Below are 19,789 nucleotides of genomic sequence, written 5' to 3' on the forward strand. Positions count from 1 at the left end.
GTGAAGTGCACCAGTCCCTCCTGCAGCAAAGCACCCCCACAACATGATGCTGCCAACCCCGTTCTTCACGGATGGGATGGTGTTCTTCGGCTTGCAAGCCTCCCCCTTTTTCCTCCAAACATAACGAATGGTCATTTATGGCCAAACAGTTCTATTTTTGTTTCATCAGACCAGAGGACATTTCTCCAAACAGTACAATCTTTGTCCCCATGTGCAGTTGCAAACCGTACGGTTTATTGGCGATTTTGGAGCAGTGGCATTCTTCCTTGCTGAGTGGCCTTTCAGGTTATTCGATATAGGACTCGTTTTTACTGTGATATTTGATACTTTTGTACCGGTTTCCTCCAGCATCTTCACAAGGTCCTTTGCTGTTGTTCTGGGATTGATTTGCACTTTTCGCACAAAAGTACGTTCATCTCTAGGAGACAGAATGCGTCTCCTTCCTGAGCGGTATGACGGCTGCGTGGTCCCATGGTGTTTATACTTGCGTACTAATGTTTGTACAGATGAACGTGGTCTCTTCAGGCGTTTGGAAATTGCTCCCAAGGATGAACCAAACTTGTGGAGGTCTACAATTGTTTTATGAGGTCTTGGCTGATTTCTTTTGATTTCCCATGATGTCAAGCAAAGAGGCACTGAGTTTGAAGGTAGGCCTTGAGATACATCCACAGGTACACCTCCAATTGACTCAAATTATGTCAATTAGCCTATCAGAAGCTTCTAAAGCCATGACATCATTTTCTGGAATTTTCCAAGCTGTTTAAAGGCACAGTCAACTTAGTGTATGTAAACTTCTGACCCACTGGAATTGTGATACAGTGAATTATAAGTGAAATAATCTGTCTATAACAATTGTTGGAAAATTGACTTGTGTCATGCACAAAGTAGACGTTCCTAAAGCCGACTTGGCAAAACTATAGTTTGTTAACAAGCAATTTGTGTAGTGATTGAAAAATGACTTAATGACTCCAACCTAAGTGTATGTAAACTTCCGACTTCAACTGTACAAGGAAAATAAAACCACTGAAAAATTGTATCCTGATTCAATTATGAGTGCACCAGATCATTCAAAAGAATTGTCACATTTCAGTATTCTCACGCTTCTCTAACAACCCCATACTGTTCTGAACCACACATATAGGARCCCATAATATGTAGCTTTATCGGCACCTACTCGTTATTATAAAATACAAATGTTATTAAAAGCCTGTCAATAGTTCAATTATCCAAGGTCCATCAGTTAATTAAACATATAATCGACCATCTAAGGAGTAATGATAGCAATCCCATTACCCATGAATCCATCCGACAGGGCACATCCACCATTTGACCCCACTGTGGATTGACTGGCCTCAGTAACAGGGTCAGAGTTTATCCTCTGTTAACTGGACTCTTTATTATTGGCAAAAGATCTGATCTGATTGGTCAACAGACCAATTAGTTGCAAAATATCAGATTTGCGCTGCCTGTGTAAACACAGGCCAAGAAAACTAGACAATATAAAAGCAATTATTGCGTACCTCTGAATTTGTAATTTCACATTACTGGTGACAACATATCACACACCTTATTTGAAATCCCCCATTTTCTCATTTATATTGAGATGTCCATTTAATCCACTCTCTTCTCAATCCCTTTATCCCTGCACTATCCACCATGCCTTTGTCTGTGTATGCATATAAAGGCTATCACCAACCTTTGGACTTACCTTAATAGTTGATCATTTAAAAGCCTGCTGAAACAAACAGATGGGCTATGGATTGCAAGGCAAATCAATGCCTGGATCAATGGAAGACATGGATCAATACATGGATAGAGAGCTGTTGAAATAGACACCAGAGGAGGTGTCACGCAGAACACACACAGAATACGCTGTCTAGTTGCTTTGGCTGAAACAATGGCTGGATTTCCTGCACTTTGAGTCATTACAAAATGAAAGTACATGCATGTGACTGTACTGTATTGTGTGTGTGTGATAGTAACTGAATGATCTAGTGTTTCTTGCCTACCAATGTGATCAAGTATCTTGGTCTCACTGAGCGAAGGAGCCGACTGGGCACAGACGTCAGTTCAAAGTCTAGTTTGGATTTACATTAGGTTGAGTTGTCAACTAACGTGAATTCAACATGAAATCAATCAGAAATTACCCCCAGTCATTGGATTTAGGTTAAAAGTTGGGTGAAATACGATATTCCCTTACATTCATGAATTTTTGCAGGTCCAATCAGTTTTTCATGTTGATTCAACATCATCATATTACATTTATGGGTTTAAATGATGTGTAAACAACATTGATTCAGCTAGTTTTGCCCAGTGTGGAGGRTGACACAAACAGATAGCATGTTTAAATATTGTTCTAGTTCTTCTTTGTTATAATAAAACATGCTGCCCCAGTGAGTGTACTAACTAATTGACTCACGTCTCTTTGTGCAATGTCTTGTCTGTGGGATTCCATGGAATGACCAGAAGTGTGTGACTCGGGTTGGGTCAAGGTACTGTTGGCCAGGTTGACTCACCATTACTCTGACTGTGTGACATCCTATGCCAGGTTTTAGAGGTCTCAAACATGGTTGTTCCCTGTCAGCAAGTGTGTATCTGCAGAACCAGATCCAGCACTTCCACAACAGCAAGGACAACAGAAACATTACAACGGTGGCCACTTTAGCGGGCATTCTCCTGGTACTTACTGTACCTATTACAAATAAAAATGTAGTAACTTCAAAATATGTAAAATATAAGCCTATGCATGGTTTTCCCAACACTACAGCTGTTTCACATAGGCTCTTACTATAAATCATTGGTGAATAGCTYATTAAAGGGTGCTGCAGAGGAGCAGCTGGTCTAAAAATAGCAGTCATGCTGTTGTTGGACAGTGTGTAAATGCAGAGCATGCAGTTAGCACAGAGAGTCTATCAACAATACCATCCGCCTGCGTTACTATAGTGTGTCATCAGCATTTGAGACCAGGAAGTGACTAAATTTCATGCATCTGAACCACAATACATGCCACTCTATCTTACTCACCCATCCAAACAACTATAGAACGACAACATTAAACCTGACTACATGCTTTAGGCTCACTTTATTTTCCAATGACTTGAACATTTATTATCTATGTTTTGGAGCCCGAGGCAGAACACTCCCTCTAGTGCAATGACTCGCCCTTGCGCTCCCTCATGGAAAACAAAGCAGAGATGGCATTACAAACAGGATTAATCGTGACAGGGGACAGTTAAACAAAGCAGGATTCAGCCAACTGAGCAGGTTTTTATCAGTGTTTATATGTCAGGGTGTTTTAACAGTTAGTAGCCTTCTGAAATTAAATGCTTAGACCAAGTTATTCAGGCTGATACCAGATAAGAGAGAGAGTGAGTGTGTGTGTGTGTAGAGAGAGGGAGAGATAATTGGTTGAACATGCAGTAAAAATACAGATGAAATTCAGTGGAAATTGCAAAAAAACWGAGTGATGCCTGTGGGAGTGTCCATACTGTAGCTCACAGTCTGACCAACTGGAGGTCAAGTAATCAACAGCTTATCTCATCAAAAGTGTTCAGGGTAATTGAGATGTTTATTTTAGCCATCAGGAGAGCCATTTTATGTCTGTCAAATTAAATAAACATTACGCAAGCAGGGTTAACCAGATAGTTGTGGCGACCAGAAACTGCCTTAATTTTTGTTTGCAGTATAAACCCCAAATTTGAAATGGGTATTAAAACTATTTGAGTAAAATTGCACAGAGGATGAGTGTACATACCTTGCTGTGRGCTCTTCAAATCCCCCTCTAATGAATGTCATTGCAAATGTGTGACTTAGACTACAGAGAGAAGAGCAGCTAATACCTCAGCACCCAGGCACCAAGGGTGCATATATACATCTACAGGGAGATGGAAACCAATTCAATAATCAATGGGGATGGCTGTTACTGTCTGTCTCACCCCCATCTTTGCTGTTCAATAAGAGATTAGTGGGGGGTGGACAGGGTGGGGTTGGTACTGAGATACTTGACAAAGTAAAAGACAAGTGSCCCTTGCCCTAAACTTTTTTTATTCCTAAAGATTCCTGCAAAATAGTGTGTGAACTTCCATTGTTGATGTTATGAGTGAGAGGAATTCCCTAGCACACACACTGTGCACCTTATCTGACCAATAAAACCAGAAATGAAGAATTGTGACCTATCGGACACAAAAASGTTAATTCACAAAGCATTAGTATGCCTGGCATGCATGCATCATGTCTGCCTCAGTTATAGATTGAAAACAGTGATTATACAGGAGATCGAGATGTTGCTTTCAAAAAAGACAAGCACAAGGTTAATTCTCATTTACATAATTGTGATTCAAGGTAATAGACAATGGTATACTCTTAGTTACTAATCTGATTATATTTTAATTCAATTTGTGTCGGGACACAACATTACACCTTCTGTCAGACACTATAACAGCCAAAATGACATTACCCAGCATGCATCAGGAAATATTCTGTCTCCTGGGATTAGAGAAATTACCTAAAGAGGACATGTAAAAGGACTCTAATTGTCATTTACCTGAGATTCAAAAAATCTGTCATTTTTAGAAAGAAGTTAAGATCCAATGATTGTGTACAAATTGCAGTGTTTTTCTCCATAGGAGTTAATTACTACAGRAGCTGGTCATTCTGAAAATGCATGTATCAATGGACTGTTGTGGTAACCAGACAAAAGAAACGGTCCTCGAGTTTTAGAGGAATTGGAGACAGACACAATAGACCACAACATACAGTGTGTAATGTTGATATAAACAAGGCTAGAGCTCTCTCTGGTGGCAGAGACACGGTACTGTTGATGAAATGAACCATTAGGCAGATCCCTTTAACCCCACACGGTACCTGTTTCAGACAGCACTCACTCTTGGTTTAGGTCATTAGTAACTTAGAAATTATAGTAGATCATTATAGTAGTTCATAATACTTTGATTGAACATGGTCAAACTTTGAGACAGTCACAACTTCTACCCCCAAGCCATAAGACTGCAAAATATTAATTTGACTGCGAAATAGTTCATGAAATGGTTACCCAGACTATCTGCACTAACCCTATCTTGCACTGACTTTATGCACACTCACAAGACTATACACAGACTGTACAAAACATTACAAACACCTTCCTAATATTGAGTTGCACCCCCTTTTGCCCTCAGAACAGCCTCAATTCGTCGGGGCATGGACTCTACTAGGTGTCAAAAGCGTTCCACAGGAATGCTTCCCGCAGTTGTGTCAAGTTGGCTGGATGTCCTTTGGGTGGCGGACCATTCTTGATACACACAGGAAACTGTGGAGCATGAAAAACCCAGCAGTGTTGCAGTTCCTGACACAAACCGGTGCATCTGGCACCTACTACTATACCTCGTTCAAAGTCACTTAAATATTTTGTCTTGCCCATTCACCTTCTGAATGGCACATACAGTATATGCACACTATAAACACACACGCACACACACATACACTGCACACACACACAAATACACATACACACTTTTACACTCATCATATACTGCTGCTACTCTGTTCTCTATTTTACTCTTATTATTATCTATCCTGATGCCTAGTCACTTTACCCTGCCTTCATGGACATACTGTATGTCCCTCAAACACCTTGTACCCCTGCACATTGATCTGCGACTGGAATTCCCTGTATATAGCTTAATTTTATTCCTCGTGTTACTATTTTTTWWATTATTCTATTTTATAACTGCATTGTTGGGAAGGGCTCGTAAGCTAGCATTCCACGGTAAAGTCTACCTGTTGTATTCGGTACATGTGACAAATCAATTTTGATTTGAACTGTGAAGAGACTGGCTTTCACTACCTGAATTGCTTATCAAGAGCCAGTTCACACCCTACTGTTAATTTCAATCTTTGAATGCCTGTCTTTCCTGTCAAAGTACTATTGAAAATAAATAATTATTATAATAGCAGCCTATCAGTCTTTGAAAATAGGATATACTTGCAATTGAAAACAAGTAATTAAATTATAGACTAAATGATATACATTTCATTCATACTGTCACTGTGTAGCAGGATATGCAAATCAAATCAAATGTTATTGGTACCATATACATATTTAGCAGATGTTATTGGTACCATATACATATTTAGCAGATGTTATTGCGGGTGTAGAGAAATGCTTCTTAAATTTTATTTCCAGCTGTATGTATTAATGGAAAAGACTTATGAGCTAATAATGTGAGAAATAACACACACACACAAAAACAAATACTGCAAAGTTGCTTAGGAGCCATGAACYGGGCGACCATGTCTTTCGGCYCCATCTTGCCATGAAGATGCTATTTACAAATGAGTAAAAACCTAAAAAGGCAAAGAGCACGATGCTATGGAACGTCTGCCACTTTTTTCATTACAAACACATMGGTTGTCTTACATCACCCAATCTCAATTATTTCTCTCACAATACACCCAGTGCATTTGCTCACAGATCAAATCCCTTAGGTTGGGACCATTTGCATAAATTAATGGAGTTGGTTCTGATATGCTGCCCTGTGGGGATGAATATACAAGGCTGAAAGTGAGTTGGTAAAATGGCTGCCTTACTTTGGGAAAGTAAATTGAGCCTGCTGGCTTCTAAATAAACTAAATAAAAACTGATTTGTTGCTGTTAATGTCTTTTTCATTGTTATTACTGCAATAATACYGTCATATTTTATGGAGATTCTAGTTATGAGGCAATAGGCCTACAGTGATAATGTTAGCTACAGTTCACAAAATAATGAAGGGGTGTTATCATACTTGTAGGTAACTCTACACCATCCAATGTATTCCTTTTGTAAAATTGCATAAAAAATATATCAAAAGTATCTACAAATAAATGGGAAATCCCAAACAATAAACTGATTTATAACTTCAGACTTCAAACTTGGGACACAGTTTAACCCATAGTACCCGTCACGGTGTTCATCCTGAATGTGGCTAAATATTACTCACACAAAAACTCTGAGTAACACATTTGAGGGCGGCATTTTTTAAAGGAGCCAAGATCTTGGCTTGATCATCTCAGGACCTTTGTGCTCAGATGAGAAAAAACAACATGTTCCTGCCAAACCCAAATGGCACTCTGAACTATGGCAGTATAGTACAAGGCCTTACATATGACGTAATATTGGACATACACAAGTGTAATACCTGTATTGTTATTGTGTCATTACTTTTTGTGCTGTTGCTTAGCTTCCCTTGACATATACTCTGAAAATATTTGCTGGATGAATGTCTACCGCATGTAAAGCAAAGGCTTCAGAGTGAAGAGATGATTTCCCTTGCAAAGTGGCCCACACATACCCAGCTGTTAAATATAGACCAGTGGCAGAGGGTTCCAATGAACCCAACCACCACACAATGGCTAATAGATATTGTATAGCAATCAATCAATAAAATAACTATATAAACACAATATTCTGATGAATGAGACTTAAAGTGCTTTTGCCCTCAACATTATTATTCATAAAAACAGAAGTGATTCCACTGTCACTTGTTTGTTCATTTCCATAGTGATCACGTCGCATAATATAATGATCAGCAATTTCATGAAAAGCAGCATTAAGAATTGGGCTTAKGGACACATGGTCACCGGTTTGAAGTACTCATTATGAGGATGGGACAGTGTAAATGTATTAAGAAAAGTGATGACTGAAAACAGAAAATATAAATCAAGTACTCCTTTATTTTCATTGTGTCAGCAATAAAGTACATAAATTGATATCATAAAACCTATACTTCCTCAGTACTCAGATTAAGTTAGACTGCATGTTAGAATCCAGCATAATTAAGTTTTAGTTACAGCAGACAAAATGTCTCACTTAAAATTGTCATAAAATATAAATGTATGAATTGCACTTAGTGTTTCTCAAATAAATCATTGGACAATCTTATTGTTTCAATAAAATATTTTTCATAAAAACTATACAGATTGTGTCTTATGCACAATGTCCATGCTTAAAAACTTTCCATTTCGTGGCAAAAATGGTCAAGGCAAATGACAGTCTGCCGATCTCTTGCCATTTAACGTCAATTTCTGAAGTAGTCATGTTCAAACAGGGTTGAAAGAAAGGCGACAGATTGACAATAACAAGAGGAAGAAGGCCGCATCACAATACAGACACAATAACACATACACTACATAGCCAAAAGTATGTGGACACGTGTTCGTAGACTATCTCATTCCAAAATCATMGGCATTAATATGYCATTYGTCCCCCCTTTGCTGCTATAACAGCTTCAATTCTTCTGGCAAGACTTTCCACTAGATGTTGGAACATTGCTGCAGGGACTTGCTTCCATTCAGCCACAAGAGCATTAGTGAGGTCGGGCACTGACGTTGGGCGATAAGGCCTGGCTCGCAGTCGGCGTTCCAATTCATCACAAAGGTGTTCAATGGGGTRGAGGTCAGGCCTCTGTTCAGGCCAGTCAAGTTCTTCCACACCGATCTTGACAGTGTAAGATTTCCCTTCACTGGAACTAAGGGGCCTAGCCCAAACCATGAAAAAAAGCCCCAGACCATTATTCCTCCTCCACCAAACTTTACAGTTGGCACTATGCATTCGTGCAGGTAGTGTACTCCAAACCAAGATTTGTGAGCTTTACACCACTCCAGCCGATGCTTGGAATTGCGCATGGTGATCTTGTGTGCGGCTGCTCGGCCATGGAAACCAAWTTCATGAAGCTCCCGACGAACAGTTCTTGTGCTAGCGTTGCTTCCAGAGGCAGTTTGGWACTRGGTAGTGAGTGTTGCAACAGAGGACAGACAATTTTTACACGCTACGGGCTTCAGCACTCGGCGGTCCCGTTCTGTGAGCTTGTGTGGCCTACCACTTTGCGGCTGAGCCGTTGTTGCTCCTAGACGTTTCCACTTCACAATAACGGCACTTACAGTTGACTGGAGCAGCTCTAGCAYGGCAGAAATGTAATGAACTGACTTGTTGGAAAGGTGGCATCCTATGATGGTGCCATGTTGAAAGTCACTGATCTCTTCAGTATAGGCCACTCTACTGRCAATGTTTGTCTATGGAGATTGCATGGCTGTGTGCTAGATTTCATTAACCTGTCAGCAACGGGTGTGGCTGAAATAGCCGAATCCACCAATTTGAAGGGGTGTCCACATCAGTTTGGCCATGTAGTGTACTTTCAAAATCTTAAGACTAAGGAAGAATAATCCTCAAAATATTTCATATTGCCCTTTAAACCCATTTGTTTCAGGTAGTGTATACCTACGAAACACAGAACCCTTTCCACYACACCCATAATCTCCAAGGCCCTGCAGCCCAATAAGTTATTTTATTGTAGACATCTGGCCCTTGGCCAAGTGTCCATGCCCACACTGTCCATCAGCAGGCCAGGGTTATGCCCCTGCCTCTGTTTCCACTCTTTCTGGGACTTGCATGCTCTATGCAGCCCGAGCCCCGGGGCCARGTTGGTGAGGTCTACCAGCTCACGGCGGTGGGACAGCATGGTCCCCATGTGCTCCAGCTTGGAGCGGATGTTGGAGTAGTGATACTGACGCTCTTTGGTCAGCTTGTGGAAGCACTCCCTCAGGTTCCCATCGGGGGGCGAGGTACAGTGACGGATTGCAGGGCAATGGTTCACCCCATGGGGGGCGAGGTGCTGCCTGGGGGAGGTAGAGATGGAATCTGAGGAGGCAGCTTCATTCTGGATGTTGTCGGTCTGGTTATTGGTGGTGGTAAAGTGGGTAACTGTAGCCTTGTTGGGGGAGAGGCGGTTAGTGTACTGAGTCAGATCTGTCTGCACTCCACTGTCCACCGTGGGGCAGCTGGTCTGGGTGGAGACATGACAAGGAGTGACGAGGGGTGTGACCAGCACATCCACTGCTGCTGTGACAGTGGCYGGGTCACCTGTAGGCAGGCACTGGGCAGCACTTCCAGACAGGATCTCCTGCATGTGATGCTGCTCCATCCAGTCTTCCCCTATGGTGGAGGAGTCCGAGACCGGGCTGCTCTTACCAGTCTCCTCTCTGTGGGGCAGCACTGCCACAGCCTGGGCCCGGCTGGGTGTGCTGGTCAGACAGACAATTTCCCCCAATACTTCCAGACAGACAGGCTCGACTGGGGGCCTTTCTCTGGCRGGCTGAGGGGATGACGTGACAGGGAGTTTGATGAGCAGGTGGTCGTAGATGCCACTGATTCGGGCACTGGCTGGGCCCCTGGTAATAACAGGCATGGACTGGGCATACAGGATGCGGAACTCCTCATCAAAGTTCTCAGTGATCTGGCCAGACAACTCAATCAGGTTGCTGCTGTTTAGTTTCCCATCAGTCCAATTGAACCTAAGAATTAACCAAAATGCTTTACAGTTGTATACCCCATTTCAGTCAAATAAGGATGGCTACATCACTTACAGTAGCTTGATTCATACAAGGGGAAAGTATTTAGTAATGTTTTATTGCTTATTGCTCAGAACGTTTTTCAATGCTATACTGTATAATGCCTTGTTGGTAAAGCAGGAAGTCTTTACCTGTAGGAGCCTGTAGCCACTCTGTTCCCATCAATCAACATGAACCGTTCATGAACCTTTCCAGTAATCTTGGCCCCTGATCTCATGAAGTACGTACCACCAGTTATGGTCCTCACTCGCATTTGCTTTAAGGAATGAAACAAAAACAGTATGAAATACAAGCCTGTCACTAGTCACTTATAAAACATGCAGACAGCATGATGATGCTACTAAGTAAGTCATAAAAAAGCAATGTTTCCATTGATCATGAAAACAATGCATTATATGATCATCAGTTTCATTTGATTTTTATTGAACCTTTACTTAACTAGGTATGCATTGAAACTGTAATCATGGCTTATCGGAYATACGACACAAAGGTGGAGTCATCACACCCACATACCTGAAGCTCGTCCAGGCGCACATTGATGTTGTTGCACATTTTGAGGAATGCGGGCACACATGAGTGTTCCAGCAGGATGTAAACTGGAACTCGGTGCTGCGTGCACGCCTCCTGAAGATCCTTGAATATGTCCAGGTCTGTCAGAGAGTCTGTCACTATGGCAATCACCTGTAATGGTACATCAATCATTGGTTAGTCAAAGCACCATTCAGGTCCGGTTTACAATTTTAAAGAGGCTGCTCTTCTGACTTACTATTTGTGAGGCAGGGTCACTCTGAATGGGCTCTTATACTTGCTGGTGCCCACAAACCAGGTCTTAATCAAACATTAAGYAGGAGAAAACACTGAGCCAGCTCCTCTATTGGCCACACTCTCTCTGTCKTGTGTACTTAAATGATCCTCGCTTGCAGTCAACTGTGGTCTGTTGCCATTGCAATCATATGTAATGCTTGGTCAGCAAACAAATTKGTTTCTCTGACAGGGACAATCAGGCTCATTGTGAGGTGCTTTTAGAACTCCTGCTGATGTCTGACCTCATGTTCTSCAGAAGCAGGTTAGAAATTTGTTGCAATGATGTTAGCTTTTCTTGATAAAATTGCATTTTCTAGTGCCCTCTCYAGGATAATAACTCAATAGCGTACAGATCAAGGGCCCTTTGGGGCATTTTCTAAATTGTTATTCTCAAACTGATGCTGAGCAACTATAAGGCCTGAAGCAGAGAGAAATTCAATTTACTGCAACTCAAACCTGATTTCTCCACTTTAGCTGTAAACCTACCTACAGCGCACCTGCACGCATAGGCAGATCGACACTCAAGGCTAAGCATTAAGAAAATTGCACAAACARTGCGAAAAGCATGTTCAGACACATTKATTTATGTACTATTACTGTAGGTGCTCCTCTGAACCACAGGCTTGGAGTTTGGAGCCTTTTCCTCGTTCTCCATTCTGGAACATTAACTCATCAGGATGGTAAGGAAACTGCATCAAACTGACAGTTCCAACATGTCCAGAAATGTGTTGAGTTTGAACATGTGACTAACATTAATGGGGTTCTTTCTTTTGTCTGACCTTTATGAGCAAGTATCTACTGCTCTTCAAAATGGGTAATATAGTTTTCTATAAGAATCTGTGAATTATAAAGGAGAAAAAAAACAATGCTTTTGAGAAGCTGAACATCAAACAGTATAAAGGTTAATCCAGACCTCACAAATATTTATATACCAGACCAGTCAATCACCCAGGGAGCACCGTCCGACTCCAACGTCCAAGGACGTTGAAAAGACATACAAATTTGGTCTGTCCGTTCTGACCTTGATTTCAAAGACCACAGATGTTTTTTGGACCGGACTCGATTTATCACAAACCAAACATAGGCGTCAACAAACAATTCTTAGATTGGTAAATTAGTCTAGCCTACTATCTAAACTTGTAGTAAACATGGCCGAATACCACCGGTCACGTGCCAAGGGGCCCTGACCTCCAGGGTGTACGGCATTGATTTTGTTAGTCACTCTTACTAAGATAGCATTAACATGGCATAAGTCATGGCAAAATGTGTAGAATTGCCAATAGCTTTAAAACAGAAATAATGTTTCTCCACCCCAAAATGAGTAGAATTGCATGGCATTCGCTATAATATTAAAAAATGTTCTCTCCGCCCCATGGTAAAATGTGTAGAACTGCAAAAAACTTAACTGAGAAATCCAGTCATGGTCTCAACTTATAGTTGAACACACAATGTGAAAGTTTTGAAATTTGATTGTCAGCAATTTTTCGATTGTTATGTCAGTCACTCAATTAGCCATGTCAGCTAACAATTTTTAGATTAGATAACTGGCTAGTCTTATTTACCAAACCAAATCTCGCTTAGGAGGGCCCATAAAAGGCTAGAGCCGGCCCTGCATGGCTGGTTTGAATTTTACATTCGAGGTGTGCCAAATTCAGGCAAATACAAAATGGGTCCTTCCATATATGCCTATAACATTAATCTGTATCACTAAACAACACACATAAAACTCAACACGTGGTATGTCTATTGATGACCATTTTAATATTTTGTTCATTTATTACCTCCGTGGCACTTTTTATCATTCTTCTCGCAGCTTCCTTACAACTATAGATGCATTCCCCATAGCTGGGTTGGAAGTGTGCGACAGCACGAGTGACTCCTCGGTAAGAGCCCGATGTAAAGGCGGGCCAGCCGATTTCCAACAGCGGTGGCTCCACGTCTGAGACCTCGGGAAAGTAAGTCACCGAGGAGCAGTCCATGGAGCTACTTACCGACTGCTCAATGATCACGTTTRCCCCCTGGAGGGACGCACAGCGTGGGACCACCGCAGCACGGCCAATCTGTTTGATCTCGTCATCTGAGAGAAAGTTCGGAATTTGTTCTTTTCTTAGAAAATCCAGAAAGGAATTAACTCCACCTGAAATAAGCTCCTCTAACGCTAATCGGTGCTTTTCGTTGTACAACTCCTGTACATTCAAATAATTTCCCTGCCTTGTTGACGGCCACCTTCCAGGTGAATCGTCCAAACATTGKGATAGAGCCATAATGTTACTATTAAGAATATACAGTAACCATTKAATTCAGGGATCCTCCTATACGTGTGAAACAATGTAGCCAGAAAAAAAGCACATTTGTATTTTGCGTTGAACTCAGTTCCAACCCATCCGTAGTAGGCATTGGTTACTCGAAAGTTGTGCAACCCYATTTGTGTACACAAGCCTGCGCTTTAGAGCGCTCTGCTAAACGCGCTCGCTCATTGGCCAGCAGTTTGAATTTGAAGCCAAACAAACCCTTGTATCCAGTATCCACTTTCAAATCACGACCCCAAATTCCCGGACTACCGTAGTAAATTGCAGGCTATATTTTGACACAACGAAGGCCTATAGGTAGGCCTGCCCTAAAGTACTGTATATCATATGATGATAAAAATAAGCAAAAGCCTACTTGGCTGAACTTACCATGACATTGACGTTTTCAGTATTTAAAATTAGACCAGGTAATCATTACCGCAGTTAACCATGTGTGTTATCAAGTTATGTTAGTTGTGTTATCAAGTAATTGATCATGTCTAGGGTGACCACATTTAAAATACCCAAATGRGGGACAACAGGACGATTTAGGCGGGACAGTGTAGTCTACATGAATAATGTTTTAGGTTGCATTATTTTTTATTTATTTTATTTCACCTTTATTTAACCAGGTAGGTCAGTTGAGAACAAGTTCTCATTTACAACTGTGGCCTGGCCAAGATAAAGCAAAGCAGTGCGACAAAAACAACAACACAGAGTTACACATGGAATAAACAAACGTACAGTCAATAACACAATAGAAAAAGCTATGCATCGTGTGTGCAAATGTAGTAAGATTAGGGAGGTAAGGCAGTAAATAGGCCATAGAGGCGAAATAAGGCGAAATAATTACAATTTAGCATTAACACTGGAGTGATAGATGTGCAGATGATGATATGCAAGTAGAGATACTGGGGGCAAAAGATCAACAACAAAAAATAACAATATGGGGATGAGGTAGTCGGGTGTGCTATTTAAAGATGGGCTGTGTACAGGTACAGTGATCGGTAAGCTGCTCTGACAGCTGATGCTTAAAGTTAGAGAGGGAGATATAAGTCTCCAGCTTCAGTGATTTTTGCAATTCGTTCCAGTCATTGGCAGCAGAGAACTGGAAGGAAAGGGGGCCAAAGCAGGTTTTGGCTTTGGGATGACCAGTGAAATATACCTGCTGGAGCGTGTGCTACGGYTGGGTGTTGCTATGGTGACCAGTGAGCTGAGATAAGGCGGGGCTTTTCCTAGAAAAGACTTATAGATGACCTGGAGCCAGTGGGTTTGGCAACGGATATGAAGCGAGGGCCAGCCAACGAGAGCATACAGGTCGCAGTGGTGGGTAGTATATGGGGCTTTYGTGACAAAACGGATGGCACTGTGATAGACTACATCCAATTTGCTGAGTAGTGTTGGAGGCTATTTTGTAAATGACATTGCCGAGGTCAAGGATCAGTAGGATAGTCAGTTTTACGAGGGTATGTTTGGCAGCATGAGTGAAGGAGGCATTGTTGCGAAATAGGAAGCCGATTTTAGATTTAATTTTGGATTGGAGATGCTTAATGTGAGTCTGGAAGGAGAGTTTACAGTCTAACCAGACACCTAGGTATTTGTAGTTGTCCACATATTCTAAGTCAGAACTGTCCAGAGTAGTGATGCTAGTCGGGCGYGTGCGGGCAGCAATCGGTTGAAGAGCATGCATTTAGTTTTACTAGCATTTAAAAGCKGTTGGAGGCCACAGAAGGAGTGTTGTATGGCATTGAAGCTCGTTTGGAGGTTTGTTAACACAGTGTCCAAAGAAGGGCCAGATGTATACAGAATATTGTTAGGTGCGTGAATTGGAGCAATGTACTGTCCTGCCTGACCATTTTGGAGTAAAATGTACATATTCACTTTAGGAATGTAGTGGAGTAAAAGTAATCAAAAATATAAATAGTAAAGTACAGATACCCCCCAAAACGAATGAAATATACTGAACAAAAATATAAACGTAGCATGCAACAATTTCAAAGATTTGACTGAGTTACAGTTCATATAAGGAAGTCAGCCAATTGAAATGAATTCATTAGGTACTAATCTACGGATTTCACATGACTGGGCAGGGATGCAGCCATGGGTGGGCTGGGAGGGCATAGGCCCACCCATTTGGCAGCCAGGCCCAACCAATCAGAATTAGTTTTTCCCCATAAAAGTGTTTTTTTACCGACAGAAATACTCCTCAGCACCACCCCTACTCACCTCTCAGAGGATCCCACAGGTAAAGAAGCCAGATGTGGAGGTCCTGGGCTGGCGTGTTAACACGTGGTCTGCGGTTGTGATGCCGGTTGGACGTARTGCCAAATTCTCGAAAACGACATTYGAGGCAGCTTATGGTAGAGAAATTAACATTAAATTCCCTGGCAACAACTCTGGTGGGCATTTCTGCAGTCATTATGCCAATTGCACATTCCCTCAAAACTGTGGCATTGTGTTGTGTGACAAAACTGCACATTTTAAATTGGCCTATTATTGTCCCCAGCATAAGGTGCACCTGTGTAATGATCATGCTGTTTAATCAGCTTCTTGATATGCCACACCTGACAGGTGGATGGATTATCTTGGCAAAGGAGAAATGCTCACGAACATGGATATAAACTTGTGTGCACAACATTTTTYAGAAATAAGCTTTTTGTGCATATGGAACATTTCTGGGATTTTTTATTTTAACTCATAAAACATGGGACCAACACTTTACATGTTACGTTTATAMTTTTGTTCWGTGTAGCATGTTACTTTAACATATWTTTTTWAACTTAAGTAGCCTACTTTATAACACCACTGCTAGGAAGGGAGACTTAAAATGGGATTGAGTGAAGTAGCAGAAAACATGTTGAATAAGCAAGTAATGAGCATGGAGAGCCTCAGTCACTATTTACTTAATTTTGTAGCTCTTAGTCAGAAGCACGCATTTTGTTAGTGGGSCCTAACTGTCCTCTCCAAGTTTAGCTGGAATTTAGCCCKAAAGGATTTCAGAAATATGATTGGTTGATGATAGGCRTATGACATTGGCCTACATCTCYTCTTGCGTTGCGCAGAATATCAGATCTCCACAATGATTGGAGAAGTGTTTATCACCAGTCAATTTAGGCTACCACATGCTTATGATTTCTTTCCATAAGCGCAARGTGACTGCAAGAGACAGGTTGGAATGTCTGACTGAAATACAGCACAAATCAACCATWWAAAAAAAWAAATGTGTTGATAAAATCCGGGACATGTGGTCACCCTGATCATGACTGTGTAGCCTTAATCTCTCGTGGACAGACTATACGTAWAGGATCTGACAAATTAGGCCAATGTGTGACTTGAGTTTTGGGTTTACCCATTTAATCCCATCGGTCACAATAGTGAACTATTTTTGTTGTTGTTGTACTTTACAGGCTCTAGAGAAGTTAAATTGTACTTATAAGTAATTTATMATGCATTATTTAGGTGTCTAGTATGTTTCAGAGAAGTATGATTTCATATGATATGATTGTAATCATATGATTTCTCAAAATGGTCACAAGGCCACAAGCATATCCTCCAAGGTGTACTTTTACAGTCAAATTTGGCACCAGAGGTCTGTATTGAACAGATTAAAAAAACAAATACATTGTTGAAATGTTAAAATATTTCCTTTGTAAATATAATGTTTAAAGGGTCTAGTTATCATACAGTACCAGTCAAAAGTTTGGACACACCTACTCATTCAAGGGTTTTTCTTATTTATTTATTTTTACAATTTTCTACATTGTAGAATAATAGTGAAGACATCAAAACTATGAAATAACACATATGGAATCATGTAGTAACCCAAAAAGTTTTAAACAAATCCAAATATATTTATATTTGAGATTCTTCAAATTAGCCACCCTTTGCCTTGATGACAGTTTTGCACAGTCTTGGCATTCTCTCAACCAGCTTCATGAGGAATTATTTTCCAATAGTCTTGAAGGAGTTCCCACATATGCTGAGCACTTGTTGGCTGCTTTTCCTTCACTCAAATTCATCCCCAACCATCTCAATTGGGTTGAGGTTGGGGGATTGTGGAGGCCAGGTCATCTAATGCAGCACTCCATCACTCTCCTTGGTCATATAGCCCTTACACAGCCTGGAGGTGTGTTTAGGGTCAAGGTCCTGTTGAAAACAAATTATAGTCRCACTAAGCGCAAACCACATGGAATGGCATATCGCTGCAGAATGCTGTGGTAGCCATGCTGGTTAAGTGTGCCTTGAATTCTAAATAAATCACAGACAATGTCACCAGCAAAGGACCCCCACACCATCACACCGCCTTCTCCATGCTTAACGGTGGGAACCACACATGCGGAGATCATCCGTTCACGACTACTCTGCATCTCACAAAGACATGGCGGTTAGAACCAAAAATGTCAAATTTGGACTCATCAGAACCGAAGGACAGATTTCCACCGGTCTAATGTCCTTTGCTCATGTTTCTTGGCCCAAGCAAGTCTCTTCTATTATTGGTGTCCTTTAGTAGTGGTTTCTTTGCAGCAATTCGACCATGAAGGCCTGATTCACGCAGTCTCTGACAGTTGATGTTGAGATGTGTCTGTTACTTTCCTCTGTGAAGCATTTATTTGGGCTGCAATTTCTGAGGCTGGTAACTCTAATGAACTTATCCTCTGCAGCAGAGGTAACTCTGGGTCTTCCTTTCCTGTGGCGGTCCACATGAGAGCCAGTTTCATCATAGCGCGTGATGATTTTTGCTACTGCACTTGAAGAAACTTTTCCGGATTGACTAACCTTCATGTCTTAAGTAATGATGCACTTTCGTTTTCTTTATTTCTTTGAGCTGCTCTTGCCATAATATGAACTTGTAATTTTACCAAATAGGGATATCTTCTGTATACCACCCCTACCATGTCACAACACAACTGATTGGTTCAAATGCATTAAGGAAAGCAATTCCACAAAATAACTTTTAACAAGGCACACCTGTTAATTGAAATGCATTCCATGTGACTACCTCATGAAGCTGGTTGAGAGAATGCCACGAGTGTGAAAATCTGTCATCAAGGCAAAGGGTGGCTACTTTGAAGAATCTCAAATATAAAATATATATATATATGGTTACTACATGATTCCATATGTGTTATTTCATAGTTTTGATATCTTCACTATTATTCTACAATGTAGAAAATAGTAAAAATAAAGAAAGTAGTGTGTCCAAACATTTGACTGGTACTGTATGTGCCTTTAATTTTCAATACATTGAATCCATGATGCTCGTGGTAGACTATGAAAATATCCTAGCGGTCACATTGTGCCCAATGGGAAAATGCATTGGCTCTAACTTATTATATATATTTCATCAGCAGATTATTTCTTTTTTCAGTAGATTGAAGTTGAGTTGGGTTATGAATATACTTGGTCAATATCATCTTACAGAGGATTTTACCATTATCCATTAGTCTTTACATATGTTTAAATCAGTGATTTTGACTGTTAAACGTCATATTTTGTTATTTCAGTGGGAATCGGCCATGTATAGACCCATAAACTGAATTAGTGTAATAACTTAACAAACATTTTATGTCAATGGGTTTGTTTGTTGCACAATGATAGACCTGGTTTAAGTGAGTTTTGCAGAATAGTCACAAGAGTAGACCTGGTTTGTATGAATGTTGAGACTTGGACACTGGGGTAGACCTGTTTTATGTGAGTATGCCCATGGATTTACCTGGTTTATATGAGTAATGGGGTGTGGGGATACACAAGGCTCATACYGGTAATGGGTCTGGATGAACCTCTATTGCCCATTCAAATCTCTGGTACTAAAAAAGTGAATGGGGCAGGGGCACATGTGTTATAGCACTGTACTATGAGTTTATCTATGAAAGTATTATTGTATACAAGTCAGAGGTTGCAAGACTAAGATATGCAAATAACAGGGTTGGGGTGTGCAGTGTATAGCTGGATATAGGCTACTGTTGGTGACTTGGGGAATACAGCCATAAGGAAAGTGGGTAACATGGCTGAGATAGGCAAGTAACAGGGATGAGGTATATTGGCAAAGGAACGGGGGTCTATGAGTAACAAATAGGGCATTTGGTAGGTTGTCCAATAAAAAAAGCATATTTTGACCAATGGGTAAAATCTCATGTCGCTATCATAATACGTTCCAAATGTATTATTTACCCGTGTAGCATATTCAAAATCAGAGCGGCTAAATCAATGGAGGCCAGAGGAAAACATTTGGTCATAAATCAGMAAAATAGCATCGTGTCAGCTAGGCTGGATGCTGAGCGAGAATTAAGGCTTCCTGACAGACTTACTATTGAAC

At 40.9% G+C, this 19,789-nt stretch overlaps 2 protein-coding genes across 3 annotated transcripts in view; one reads left to right on the forward strand and one right to left on the reverse strand.

Moving 5' to 3' along the window:
- Positions 1 to 7,686: 7,686 nt before the first annotated feature.
- LOC111969879 (protein FAM83D) lies at positions 7,687 to 13,607 on the reverse strand. Of its 2 annotated transcripts, none has more exons than XM_023996232.3 (4): positions 12,967 to 13,607; positions 10,895 to 11,062; positions 10,513 to 10,637; positions 7,687 to 10,324 (listed from the first exon to the last, which is right to left on the reverse strand). In XM_023996232.3, exons 1-4 carry the CDS (start codon positions 13,447 to 13,449, stop codon positions 9,319 to 9,321), a joined length of 1,782 nt encoding a protein of 593 aa, XP_023852000.1. In that variant the 5' UTR covers positions 13,450 to 13,607; the 3' UTR covers positions 7,687 to 9,318. The 2 variants fall into 2 exon arrangements, with proteins under 2 accessions (XP_023852000.1, XP_023852001.1); XM_023996233.3 differs by having other exon boundaries at positions 13,177 to 13,605.
- Positions 11,337 to 19,789, forward strand: part of LOC111969878 (zinc fingers and homeoboxes protein 3) — a 29,390-nt gene continuing 20,937 nt past the window's right edge. The window contains exon 1 of the mRNA XM_023996231.2: positions 11,337 to 11,865. The gene's annotated coding sequence lies outside the window, so the exon portion shown is untranslated. The remainder of the gene's footprint in view (positions 11,866 to 19,789) is intronic.

Source organism: Salvelinus sp. IW2-2015, linkage group LG11, assembly GCF_002910315.2.
Source record: "Salvelinus sp. IW2-2015 linkage group LG11, ASM291031v2, whole genome shotgun sequence".
Classification (NCBI taxonomy): Eukaryota; Metazoa; Chordata; class Actinopteri; order Salmoniformes; family Salmonidae; genus Salvelinus; species Salvelinus sp. IW2-2015.